This window comes from Typopeltis vanoorti, chromosome 22, assembly GCF_054136105.1.
Source record: "Typopeltis vanoorti isolate ZY-2024b chromosome 22, IOZ_Tvanoo_1.0, whole genome shotgun sequence".
Taxonomy (NCBI): domain Eukaryota; kingdom Metazoa; phylum Arthropoda; class Arachnida; order Uropygi; family Thelyphonidae; genus Typopeltis; species Typopeltis vanoorti.
Genome location: NC_143570.1, coordinates 63,058,110 through 63,072,029, shown reverse-complemented (window position 1 = coordinate 63,072,029; position 13,920 = coordinate 63,058,110). Strand labels below are relative to the sequence as shown.

General features: G+C 37.1%; 1 protein-coding gene across 4 annotated transcripts in view; it reads right to left on the bottom strand.

The window, feature by feature from the left end:
• The window catches only part of LOC150094462 (hemocytin-like), a 2,636,009-nt gene that overhangs the window by 2,031,165 nt on the left and 590,924 nt on the right, over nucleotides 1-13,920 (bottom strand). For all 4 annotated transcript variants that reach the window (XM_090412206.1, XM_090412207.1, XM_090412208.1 and 1 more), the window contains exon 19: nucleotides 2,330-2,455. In XM_090412206.1, the coding sequence (XP_090268332.1) occupies nucleotides 2,330-2,455 (126 nt within the window). The remainder of the gene's footprint in view (nucleotides 1-2,329; nucleotides 2,456-13,920) is intronic.

Sequence of the window (13,920 nt, the reverse complement as noted above, 5' to 3'; positions counted from 1 at the left end):
TGGGTGTTGCTATAGGGAGGAAATACAGAGATATTTAGTGGGATGTTGCTATAAGGGAGAAAATAAAAAGGATGAGGTGAGAATGAGCAGGAGATGCTTAGACAGTTGAGCTTGGTGAGTGTGAAAAGATTGATTGCTATGGGTGATTTTAACTATAGCAGCATAAATTGGAAAGAAGAAACTGTATGTAGTAGTAGTAGTAAGGGAATGTAACAGCTGGAATTTTTGAGGAACAAATGTTAAGACAACCTGCAGTAGAAGGAGCAAGAGGTTCAAGAGTTTTGGATTCAGTCATTGAATCAAAGGATATCTGACTGTAATCTGATGGCATTTCTACACACGATTAAGAGAGTGACCATGTGATTTCGATTTGGAGGATAAATAGACATACAGGAGTATCAACGAGAAAGGAATTTATGTGGAATTATAAGGCAGGGGATTATAACAATCTTAAAAATCATCTTGGGGTTTCGTGGATAGACGAATTGGAAGAGCAAGATATGATCAGCGCATGGAACTAGAGAAGAGCTATTTATTAGCAGCAATAGCATGATGTATACCTGAAAAAAAAGAACACAATTTGGTGTAAAGTGGATGACAAATGATATTAGATTGGAAATGCAGGCTAAAAAGAAGTAAGGAAAGAGATATAAGGGCACCATGGAGAGTAGATGAATGAAGAATATAAACTAAAGCCAGGAGAGTGACAAGTATGGTAAGGAAGGCAAAACTCAGTGTGAAAAGAGACTGGACCTGAGACCCAAAGAAAATCATAAGGAATCCAGTAGCGGAAGGGATGATTCTGGAAAAATGACACTGTTTTTCCTCATGATGTTTTAGTTATAGCATATGGGTTTAGATGTCAGGTTATCAAATTGAGGATTGCCTGTCTTGATAGATATCAGACAGTTGTGTATGCAGGAGCAGTATCAAGGAAGCAGAAAGTTACAAGTGGAGTCCCACATGGCTCAGTACATGGACCAGTTTAAGCTTTGTATCAATGACACTGAGAATGGATTGCAAAGGGAATATTCAGCTGTTTGCAGATTATGTTTGCAGATGGGAAGGATTATTAATAATACTAATGTGGTAGTGCTTCAGGAGGATTTCTATAAGCTAGACAGATAAGCAAATGAATGGGGGATCAGATTCATGCAACTAAATGTAATCTTTTGGAAGTTTGGGATCCATCCATGGAAGTTTCATGCTTTGTCAGAGGAACTATACTAGAGGAAGTGGAGGTATGTTGTTGGATGTTGACCAGCAGAGAGAGAAACATTGTGGTTCCATCATATACAGCCCTCATCAGACCAAATCTAGACTATTAGGCTCAGATTTGGTCCCCCAGGATTTGAAGAGGATAAATTATCCTTGGAAAGAGTACACCGGTGGATAACCAAAATGATATTAGGACAGTACAATGTTAGTTATGAGTATAAACTGAGGGAATGTGGACTGCAAAGTTTGTTAGACAGAAGAAGTGATATGACTGAGACATATAAAATGATGATAGGTAGTTACAGAGTGACACCGGGTAGTTCTTTCATGTGGTAGAACAAGAGATCATCCCTGGAAGTGGCAAAAAAGGAAGTCTTGAGTAAGATGGTGAGGAGCAGCCTTTTTTGCATGGAGGGTGAGTGGACCATGAAATTGATTTCCTGATAAGGTTGTGAGAGAATGATCCGTGAATGGGTTTAACGAATGACATGAAATACTTTGTACTGTTTAAGGTAGGCCTCTCACAACAAGTAATGTGACTTCATGGAGGTTCTGAATAATAATGATAAAGATATTTTATAGAATGAAGTGAATGAAACCATGCAATCTGGCAGGATAAATGGATCATCCCCGGAATTTGGAGAAGTGAATAACAATTATCTTTGAAGCAGGAGAGCGGTAGGCTAGTGTACAAAGACCAGATTTTTCTCCTCTGAGTGTGAGCGAATGAGTAAAATGAGTTGGCAGCAAATGGTAAATGCATCATTCATGATTAAATTTAATGAGGTATGATAAATGTGGTGTGAGTGAAGTAAGTCTTCCACAATAAGTTTTTGGATTGTATGGAAGTACCCACACAATAATAAACTAATACTGTAATTGAAAAGTTCATTTGTGAGAAGGATATTCCAATATTAATATGTAGTAGCAACATAGTTCATAAAAGTTAACTCTAAACTGTAAAATCAAAATCAGATGAAGCAATGTGTGATGAGATATAAATTTATCCATGAAATGTGGAAAAAAACGTTTAATTTATGATAAACAAAAATTAAAACATATCCTACAATCTTTGCAGAATGCTTATATAGGTAAATATTTTCTTGCTTACCAAGTATTACAGTCTTTCTGAAGTGTATTACCTTCTTCAAACTTCTGATTCCCATGCCTGCAACCACAACTTGAGGGACTGACACAGTGTCCAGAATTTTCATCTAGAACATAGCCAGCTTTACATCTGGAAGAGATGAAACAATCACAAAATTACATTTATCTATTTAAGGAATCATATACAGTATAAATACAATATCATAATCATTTAATTTCCATGCAATGAAAAGTTTCATTCTAGGACATCATCCAAGTAAAAAATCCAAGTGCACAACTGCACATGCATCTTTCCTGGAGTGAGTGATTGGTGGATTACCGACTCGATATAGAGTGACTGTAGCATCAGCAACGTGCTCGTTCAGCAGTGCAGGTGAAACTTGTTTTCGTTAACATGACATGGATTTGCCTTTTGACGATCTAAGTTTTAAAGAACTTTTGGCACTTTTCAGGCATTTAGGCAACATCCTAAACACAAAATGGCCCGATAAAGTCGGAAAATACCAGGTCATTGAAGTGGAGACAGAGGACCCCCAGCCCTCTGAACTTCCTCTCTCTTCACATGACAAAGCCAGCGAGCCAGCAACAACAACTGATGACAGTTCTATTTCAAATTCCAGTGACTTTCAGGAGGTAAGACAGAAGAAGAGAAAGAAAAAATCCCCTGCAGCAGATCCTGAAATAATACCTCAGACCTTGGAAACTACAACTCCTATGGACACATCAGCACTATCTGTTGAAAGAACAGAGACAGATACATTGACACAGCCGAACGAGAGGATTCCACCAGTAATCTTGAGATCTAAAGAAAACTGGTCGTCACTTGCAGAGACGATAAAGAACGATAACATCAAGTTCTCATCAGCTAAAAACACCGACGATGGAGTTTGCATACAGCCCGAAGGAGCAACGAACTACCGCCAGATCACCAGACTTATGGATGAACAGAAACTCCCATATCACACTTACCAACTTAAAAGTGAAAAAAAACCTTAAGGTAGTCATCAGAGGTCTGGCAGAAACTATAACAGTTGATGAAATAGCTACTGACCTCAGATCACAAGGCCTTGAACCAATTAAGATCTCGCACATGTACCGTGCAAACAAGTGCGCCATGCCTCTGGTCTTAGTGGAGATCAGTAAAGACCACAGAGAAATTTACGATCTTACGATAGTCTGCAACTTAGTCATCAAGACCGAACCACTCGGAAGAAAGGCATCTGCCGGTCAATGCCATCGCTGCCAAAAATTTGGGCATGCACAAAAGTTATGTAAATCAGATTACAAGTGCGTAAAGTGTGGCGACAGCCATCCCTTGCACACTTGCACAAAATCACAGTCTACACCTGCTAAATGTGCTAATTGTGGCAGCCCACATCCAGCCAATTATAAAGGCTGCTCAATTCACCCATCTAACCTATGGAAGATATGAGTGGCGTTTGCCCCGCCAACTCAGATTCAAGCCACGAAACCTTCGCCAGAAATCATAGTGCGGCGTGTTACAGCCGATAAAACATACGCTTCTACGGTCACTCCGCAAATTTTACCTGGAGCTAGACAGCTTACAGCCAAAACTCTGCACTGATTCTTGCTGCCTCACTAGGGGAGAATGCTAATGGCCTTTAGCAACATGAACCCCAGCCAAGCCGACACTAAGAAATTCCTCAGGAATATCCAAGTCATCTTCTCCATGATCAACAAATGACATGCTCTCCTGCATCTCAATGCTGATATCCTAGATATTTCCACATTGCTCCGTAACACTACCACTACTTATTCACCTAAGCAGCTTTTCATTCCAAGCAACTCATTCAGGAGTTTTCTAAGTGCCCGAAAGCTGCTCTGCCTTTCGGCTCATGTGCTTCCACATTGCCCTAAATAGGGTGAGCCAAGTGATCGTTAATTTTTAATACAGATCCATTTCCTAGTGATGAAGGGATCAGAATCCATGGGATTGAAATCCATCGAGCCACAGAAGTTAACAGTTAACAGCATCTCTCCTGTCTAAGGAATTCGTTACCATTTATAGTACATGAGTAAGTTAATAAAACATGACCTCCCTTCAACAAACCCATGTTGATAACCATAGAGAATACTGCTGTTATCAACCCATGTCTGTATCCCAGTTCTCAGCAATCCCTCTAGTACATTCGCCACAACTCCAGATATACAGATTGCCCTATAATTTGTAGCCACAATCTTATTACCAACTTTATGCAGTGGAACAATTTTACTTTCCTTCCACTCCCTTGGAACCTCTGCTGTTATAAGACCCATATAGGCATGTCATGCCAATGCTACTGCAAATTCCCTAGAACATTCCCTTAAGATAGTGATGTAATGTCATGAAATACTATTGCCTTATTGACATGAAGGTTACTGATTTCCTCATATACCTCCTGTTCACTCACAATTATGCCATCCTCTCCTATGTCCTCTACACTTAAGTTCCTCATAATTTCACCCTTATAAACTGAATACCTTGACAATGTCTTCTGCACTTACCATTCTACCATTTTCATCCATTAACATCATCTTACCACAATATCATTCTTCCTTCTATTTGCCACCTATTTAACTTGTTCTTTATGCTCTTCATGTAACTCATTATTACCATTATTCATCTTGTACTGCTCCAAAGTACCTTCTTCTTCCAGATATCATGCTTAAATCCCTAATTCATCTATTTTACAGCTACCTTATTCAGCCTTTTGAACATTATATATATATATATATATTACCCTTTTCTTCAAAGAAGTCTGCATATGGCTAGACTCAAACCAGGTGATCACTTGACATGATCACCCTCACCAACTGGAAGAAAGTACGAAACCCCACACTCAATAACATCCTCTGATGAAAAATGAAAACCAGATCTAAAACTCTCAATCCCTGCATGCCCACATGTTGCCTGAGATATTTGTTCTCAAGAATGCAAGAATTTCATTTTCCTTATTCCAAAATGCTATCTCTTCATTTCAATTTATACTACCATTAAAACTGCTTATAATAATTACCCTTTCTTATCACCACCCTCCACATTCTCTGCCTATAGTAACATCTAACCTATCAACCTCCATCTCACTGCATCATAACCATCATCTCTATTTTCCTCTTTCATGTCTATCTACCTTACATGGACATAATTATCCTGCTATCATCAGTAGCATTCCCCCCTCCATTATTGTCCTTTCTATCCTTGAAAAAAACACTGTACCCTTGCACTTTTGTTATGGTTAGGATACCATCTTCTTTCAACCAAAATATTTCACTTTGTCACAATGATTTGGGCAATTAACGCAGTCAGTGAAACTATTTCATTTCCCTTATTTTTTAAAGTTCTAGCATTTGGAAATAAACACAGTAGTTCAATTTTATGTCAATAACCAGTCCAACTTGTTGATTGTGATTTCCCACCATACCTGCCATTGCCCAATCACCTTTATCACCACTTACCACATGTGTCTACGCTGTCTTAACTTTGCCATTCACATCCTGAACTATTCCATTTCTATGCTGATCATTTCCATACATACATATATACATTAACTACTATTTTCAACATCCCTATGCCTTGTCTCCCTGTCAACCCAGGATGCTCCCATTTCCCCGTCCCTCTTGAATTCCCATTCTCTCTTTATCTCTTACATTACTACTGTTCCCATTGCCAAGCATTTCTGTCTCTTCAATACCACTCCCCAAATCTTTCACTTCATCTCTTTCTTCTGATCTCTTGCTTGTATAACACACTGCACTTCCATCTAGCAACACTTTCTCCGGTACACTCACTTCAAAGCCATTCAAATACAGCCCATCACATTTGTATCCATTCTTCCTTCAAATACATCCACAAACTGTACTCCCTTCTCTTCACAGATCTCCACTAGCATACCATTTGTTAGCATACCGTTGATTTTGATTCTCTGTATTACTCATCATTGTCATAGCTTAGCACTATACCTTTCACCTTTTCCACTATATGTTATCTTTCACTCTTCTTCTCAATAACCTCCTGATATCAATCCTTACATTCTCCTTATGCCCACTTAAATAATTTTTTCCTACAACCACCAGTAATTCTCTAGCTTGTTTTCACCTCATGCCCAAAGCATGAATTATCTTGCTCTTTCTCCCTCCTGGATAACAGACCTTATGGACTCTTTCATTAACCGATCTTCTAATAATGGACTCTCCATACACTACTATTCTTGAATTACTTGGCACCTCTTTCATCCTTTTTTATTTCATTCTATTCTTCTGCACACTTTCAGCTATTTCCACTAAACGTCTAATAACACTCCACATATGGCTTGCCTGAGAGTGTGGTTGTGCAGGGAATTTTGAAGTGTTTAAGTATGATGAGTTGTGTGTATGATAAAGGGATCTTCTAGATGAGTCTGTCTTTGACTCCATAGGAGTCTTAGGATGATAATAATAATAATAATAATAATAAAATCTTCATTTCATTTTTCATTTTGAATGACTGTTTCGTCCAATCATGCATTCTGACAATTTCAGTCTCTTTCATTCCATAACCTCGAAGTCTTGCTACCTCTCTTTCTGCAGTACCTTTGCTTCTGCATTCTGTCACTCCCTCAATGTCACTAGCTTTCATTCCATTTCCATTGTTCTCATTTCCACTATCTGTCATTTCTTCAGTCTGATATGCATTCGTTAAGTTCATAATCTAATAAAATATCGCACTTCCAACAAATGTATAGTTTCTCTCGTCTTCTGTAATGATCTATACTTTTAAAGTCTTTTGAGGAATGAGATTTAAATATATATATATATATATAATATAATATAATATAAAAATATTGTACTCTATACTTATCTGAGACTTTGGAATACATTCATACTTTGCTGATGTTCACAGTTTCCTTACAAGATGGTCACATTAACATATCATAACTGTGAAAACTAAGTCTAGACTAAAGTAATGTAAATTATAGTATTTAAATTTTAATTCAAGATGTGTCATATCAATAACTTTCATAACATTAATGGATATCCTGGATAAACGATGTCAAATGAATGTGGATAAGTGTAAGGTTATGCATTTCGAGATACAACGATTGAGTGGTGCATCCAGAGAGGAGGCCAAGGGGCCCTGTGTCCACAGAGGAAAAAGTTACAAAACACTAGAAAATTTTCCAAAATACTTTTCCTAATTAAAATTCGTTTTTTATTTATATTGTGTCATGTCTTCTATTTCTATACTACTTATGAATTAGGGGTCACATAAGGTGAGAGAACCCTATAGCAGTGTTTCTCAACCTATGATCTGCAGACCACAGGTGGTCCGCGACGATGGGACAGGTGGTCCACAGGCTTAAATTAACCAAATAAATCTATATATTTTAATTATCCAAACAAAACAAATTAAAATTGAATAAAATGAATACTTAAAAAAAAAATTGCGGCAGAATGTTTATTCTATGAACATTCTGCCACAATTTTCATTTGTAGTGGCAGAATGATGAGTAATAAAAGAGGGGTGAAGTGAAAAACAATATGATTTTATTGCTTCCCTTGCTGTTTTGTCAGATTTGAAGTGAATATGTGTTATCCACTTGACCACATTTCGACCAATTGCTTGTTGTTTATTTATTTTTATTGTTGAAGGTTTTCTTCCTTCAACCAAGGCTCAATATATCTTCAAAAGTGCTAAGTAATACTTGGACAAAATGTGTTGTGAGTTAACTCCAGTATTTCTAAATTTTTCGGAAATCGCACGAAAAGCAAGCTGACAATTGAGTTGAAATGCTAACTCTCTTCAACTGAATTCCAATAATACATGAAACTGCCATAACAGCATTCACTATATATATATATCTTAGTTTTAACATGTTTATGAATTTTAACACTTTCGGCTGAATTTTATTGCTGCCAAGCAAACTCACACAATCTAATTAATAACAATAGTTTTTAGTTAGATACTGTGTTTACTGGTGCAACATATGGTTTTGCTTGAGTCTATATATACAGCATAGTTTCTGTATGAGGGGGACATGTGATTTATTAATTAGTGTCGTTTATATCCCAGTTGTCTCTAATTACACTATTTGTTGAGAAATATATTACACAAATTGATTATACCTTATTCACTGACATAATAAAAGTACTTATTTTTCTTGCCTCTGCAATATAGTGGCTATTGGGGGAGGGCATGTTGTTTACGGTGGGAGCAAGCTACTATCGCCCTGCTCTGAATGTGTTTCAGCTTTTTTTCATTTGTGAGATATATGCAAAACTTTTTAATTTCTTTTTTCAAAAAGTAAAATCAGGAGTGCAGGGCGAGTTATATTCGAGTATGTACGGTATTTCAATTATGGATAAGTACATTGGTACCTTCTTTAAACGGAAAAATATCTCGGATGACAGGGATAATACAAAACGAGTTTGTAATGACAGTTTGTGTGTAGTTTCTGAAGGGAAAGAGGTCTGTAACGAATCCACAGAAACACAGAATTCCCATCAGTTGCAATGCGATAATATTAATATGCTAAACGAAAGGAAAGATTTGTTCACTTGCTGGACACTCGACCAGCGGGTCACATTCAAAGGTAAATACAATTGGTTAGTTTGTAGGAACATTTTTCTGTTTTGTGACTTTTCTCCCTTTACGGTAATTATGCCTACATTATTGTGTTATTATTCAACAATTGTTTATTGTTTTGAATGTGTATATAAAGTCAATATCAACAGTAGCCTGATTACGAACGCATGATGAAAGGGACGGGGAGGTTTGGAGCTTCCCCAGATAGTATTCAAAAGGTAAATAGAATTGGTTATTTTGTATAGGGTCCCAAAACTTATTAGTTTAGAATTAACCACTGGGAAAGGATTTGTGTCCACCTCAAAACTCTGAAACAGAATTTGGAAACATTTTCTGAATAACTTTTTATAAGAAATTTCTGTGATTTCACGATCCATTTCAGGCTTGCAGTCACGAGAACGATCTTTCGTTATCGAAAAAAGAGCAGCTAACTGAGCTTTCAAGTGACGGTGAGCTTAAAATGCTTCAGTGAAGAGTGAATTTCCCGAATTATTTGATCAAGTCGAAAATCATCATGCAGTTTTCTACAACCCTTTGCGAAAAACAATTTTCATCACTCCTTCAAATAAAAACAAAATACAGAATTCGTTCTTAGTGTGTGTGCTGATCTTCGACTGAAGTTGACCAATATTGAGCCAGATATCCAGCAACTCTGCAGAGGCCGAGAAGCTGAATCATCACATTAAAAGTAAATAGTGACATAATTATATCATATTTATTTGTTTAATAAAAATTTAATTTTTTTATCTATACATCCGGCCTGGTTGGCCGCCTCTCCAGCCAAAAGGCTGCAAGTTCGAATCCCACAGTGGGCATGGATGTTTGTGATTGTCTGTGAAAATACTAGTGGTAATGATCGGAGGCAGACAGCATTGGTGTAGATGATGATGATGATTGTAGTTGTGGTTAGTGAAGACGGAGAGTTGTAGAGTAGGTGCCCTTCCTTGATATGTCTTTATACTACCTGAAGGTGTTATGTAATAATAATATCGACACACTTCATATGTTGATTGTGCATCACACACTTGGAAATGCTATATCTGTGAAAAATAAGATATTGCATTGGCATAATTGAAAAGGTACACAATTTCTTCAATACCCCTAAAAGACAAGACGTCATTGTAGTTTATAATATTATAATATTAATACCTTTTAAGAGTTATATCTTTATTTAGCTTACAAAAAATATTTGCGTGCACCTTACCATTGTCTAAAATAATGCACAAATCTGACCTCATAATTGCCCTAAATTTTGTTGATGATGTTGTGGCTCAATTAAATACCATTCGTGAAACACCAGATTCTTCATTTAAAGATATTTATGATGAAGTATGTATAAAAGCCAATAATTGTAATATTGATATTAAAAAGCCAAGGACTTCATCAAAACAAACATTAAGGTCAACTGTTCCAGCCGATTCTATAGAAGTGTATTTCAGGAGAACTATTTCGTTCCATTTATTGAACGAATATTGACTCAACTTCATGAACGTTTCACTCGGCACCGCAACATTTTGAAATATTTTTTTTTTCTTCTACCAAATGGAAAAGATGCTCCAACAGCAAGTGCAATGGAAGATTTTTGTCAGTTATGTGAATTTTATGCAGGTGATTTGCCTTATACAAATCCAGCAATTTTGAATGCCGAATTCAAGTTGTGGTATAAGAAATTTGAAAAACCGTTTGCAATAGCTCCATGCAAAAATGCCGTTGATGCAGTTTCAAAGTGTGACAAAATGATATATCCTAACATCTATAATTTATTGAATATTTGCAACACTTCTGGTAACAACATGTGTCAGTGAAAGGTCATTTTCTAACTTACGCCTTTTAAAAACCTATTTAAGATCTACCATGACACAATTACGATTGAACGGACTGGCTTTGCTATATATATACACATAGAGAGAGATTAATGTAACCAAGACTGAAATAATTAAAGAGCTTTGTAAAAATAAAAGAAAACTGGATTTTATTCTTTAAATAAATTTTTATAATCGCCTAATGAATTTTACTGAATGAATGAAATTTAACGAATTTTAGTTGAATGGATAAAAATATTTTTAATGCAAATTCATTGTATTAAAAATATCTTTATCCGTTCAACTCCCCCCCCCCCCCACACACACCAAGATTAAATCCTTGGTGCACCGCTGTCCCAGACATATGGTTGCATTGCCGCACCCAGGGAGGAGGCCAAGGGGTTCCCTGGCCCCCTCCAAACAGAAAAAGGGGGAAAAAAGACTAGAAAATTTTCCGAAAATCTTTTCCTAATTAAAATTCTTTTTTTTTTATTTATTTATGTTGTGTCGTGTCTTCTATTTCTATATTACTTATGAATTAGCATTCACATAAGGTGGGAATATCCTCTGGCTCTTAGGAATCATGGCCGTTGTGAACGTAAAGTGAACAAAATAGTGCTTGTGCAATACTTTGTTTGTCCAAGCCAGGCCAGAGATCACGGGTATCATGTATTGGCGATCACTGCAGATGCCCAGGCATAGGTTGTATACAATGCGTAGTGTGTATTCTCAAATCGTCTACTCAATGCAACCCCCCACAAGATTAAATCTCAAGTACTCCGCTCCCTCCAAGATTAAAACCTGAGTGCACCACTGCAAAGATTACAAGCCATGTATCGTATGCCAGGAAATTGATAAAACCAGGGATTTGGGAGTAGTAGTAGTAGTAGTAGATTGAGAGCTGCAGTTTAGAGAGCATATTGCCAAAGTAGTCAGGGTAGCTAACAGGTCACTTGGCTATTGAAGAACATGCTGACAAGCAAAGATAAGGGAGTTATCATATGATATGAGGAAGTGGTATTAGCCTTGATATGAGAGGTACAAAGGATCCAGAGGGAGGTGACCAAGATGGTGAGTGGTCTGTGGAATTCTCCCTATAAAGATAGATAGATTGAGGGTTTGTGGATTGAGAAAGTGTGAAACTTTACACTTTGCGACATTGAATTGATAGGTTCCCTTGCCTGTCCATTCATACAATCTATTCAAGTTCTCCTGTAAGGCCATAACATCAGCTTGAGTATACATTGTTCTCCCTAATTTTGCATCATCTAAAAAAAGCTGCCTATCACTAGTTAAACCCACCCCAATATATTAGTATATAAATTGAACAACAATGGTCCCAAAACTGACCCCTGCTGCACACCACTAGTGACCTTCCTCTTTCAGGATATTGCACCACCATATACAAATTTCTAATACCTGTCTAACAGCCAGTCACCAATCCAACTCAGAAGTCTTTTACCCAGTCCCATCAGTTTCAGTTTATTTAACAGCTTGCCATGTGGCAGTCTATGAAATGCTTTTGCAAAATCTAAGTATACCAAAGTATATGCATCTCTATGCATCTTGGCCTATAAATTGTAGCCACAGCCTTTTCACTACCTTTATGCAGTGAAACAATTTTACCTTCTTTCCACCCCCTTGGAACTTATGCTGTTGTGACACTCTTATTAAACAAGCATGTCAATGTTATTCCCAATTCCCTGGAATATTTCCTTAAGATAGTGGTGATATGTCATTAAATCCTATTGCCTTATTGACAATGAGGTTATTTCCTCAAATACCTCCTGCTCACTCACAATTAAGCCATTCTCTCGTATGTCCTCTACACTTTAGTTCCTCATGATTCCACCCTGATTAGGATGAAACACCCTTATAAATTGATCACTGATACCTCAACAATGTCCTCTGAAGCAGTTGCCATTTTACCATTTCCATTCATCACCATCTTACAACAATCATTCTTCCTTCTATTTGATACATATCTAAAAAAACTCTCCAGGGATTTTCTTTCCCTGATTTCTGCTCATACTCCACTTTTGTTTTCCTTACTAACTGAGTCAATCTCCAGGCATGTTCTTTATTATTATTATTACGTGACACCTCCAGGGAGTCCAAAGACTCATCGAGGGAGGGCACCTAATCTACAACTCGCTGTCTCCAACACTCAAATCCAACTACAATGAACTGCAACTACCATCATGATCTACATCAATGCCAACTATCTCCCACTACTACCACCATTAGTATTTTCACAGACAATCACAAACATCCATGCCGATGGCAGGATTCGAACCAGCAGCCTTTTGGCTAGAGAGCAGATATGCTAACCTCTTGGCCAACCAGGCCTTTATACTCTTTTTGTAACTGATTATTACCATTATTCTTCTTGTACTGACTCCAAATTTCCTTCTTCCAAATTTCATGCTTAAATCCCTCATTCATCCATTTTACACCTACCTTATTCAGTCTTTTGGCCGTTGCAATACATTCACACATTGATGCTCTGTTAGGTATTTCTTTGTCAGTTCCCAAGCAACATTTACTTCCTTAGCACTCAAGTCCTCATTTCATGCTATTGCATCAAACTGTCTCCTATGCTTGTCATAATCACCAATCTTACAATTGCATATATATTCTCCTCACAAAAGTCTGCATATGGGTAGCCACAACCAAGGTGATCACTCTCATCAACTGGAGGAAACTGAAAAACCCCACTCACAATTACAACCTCTGCTGAAAAGATCACATCTAAATCTCTCAATCCTCTTGCCCTCAGTGCTATTTACATGCAGCTAACAATAGTTATCTCTCAAAAACTTGAGAAATCCATTTTCCTTATTCCCAAATGCTATCTCTTTATTCAATCTATACTGCCACAATTAAAGATACCCATAATAATAACTATTCCTTTGTTCACTAATCCTAGTTGTTTATACATTTCTTCATCACCACCATCAACATTCCCAGGCCTATAGCAAACATCCAACAAAATGTCTTCCTGTCAACCACCAACTCACACCAAACTGCCTCATAACCATTGTCACTATTTCCCTCTTTAATGTCAATCTTATGTGGACATAAGTCCCCTGATATCATGCGCAGCACTTCTCCTCCCTTCTTGTCCTTTCTTCTTGTCATCATAAAAAAAATAATGTATCCTTCCATTTCTATTCTTGTCAAGGAATACCATATATCATCTTTGTTCAACCATGTCTGATTTATTTTGTA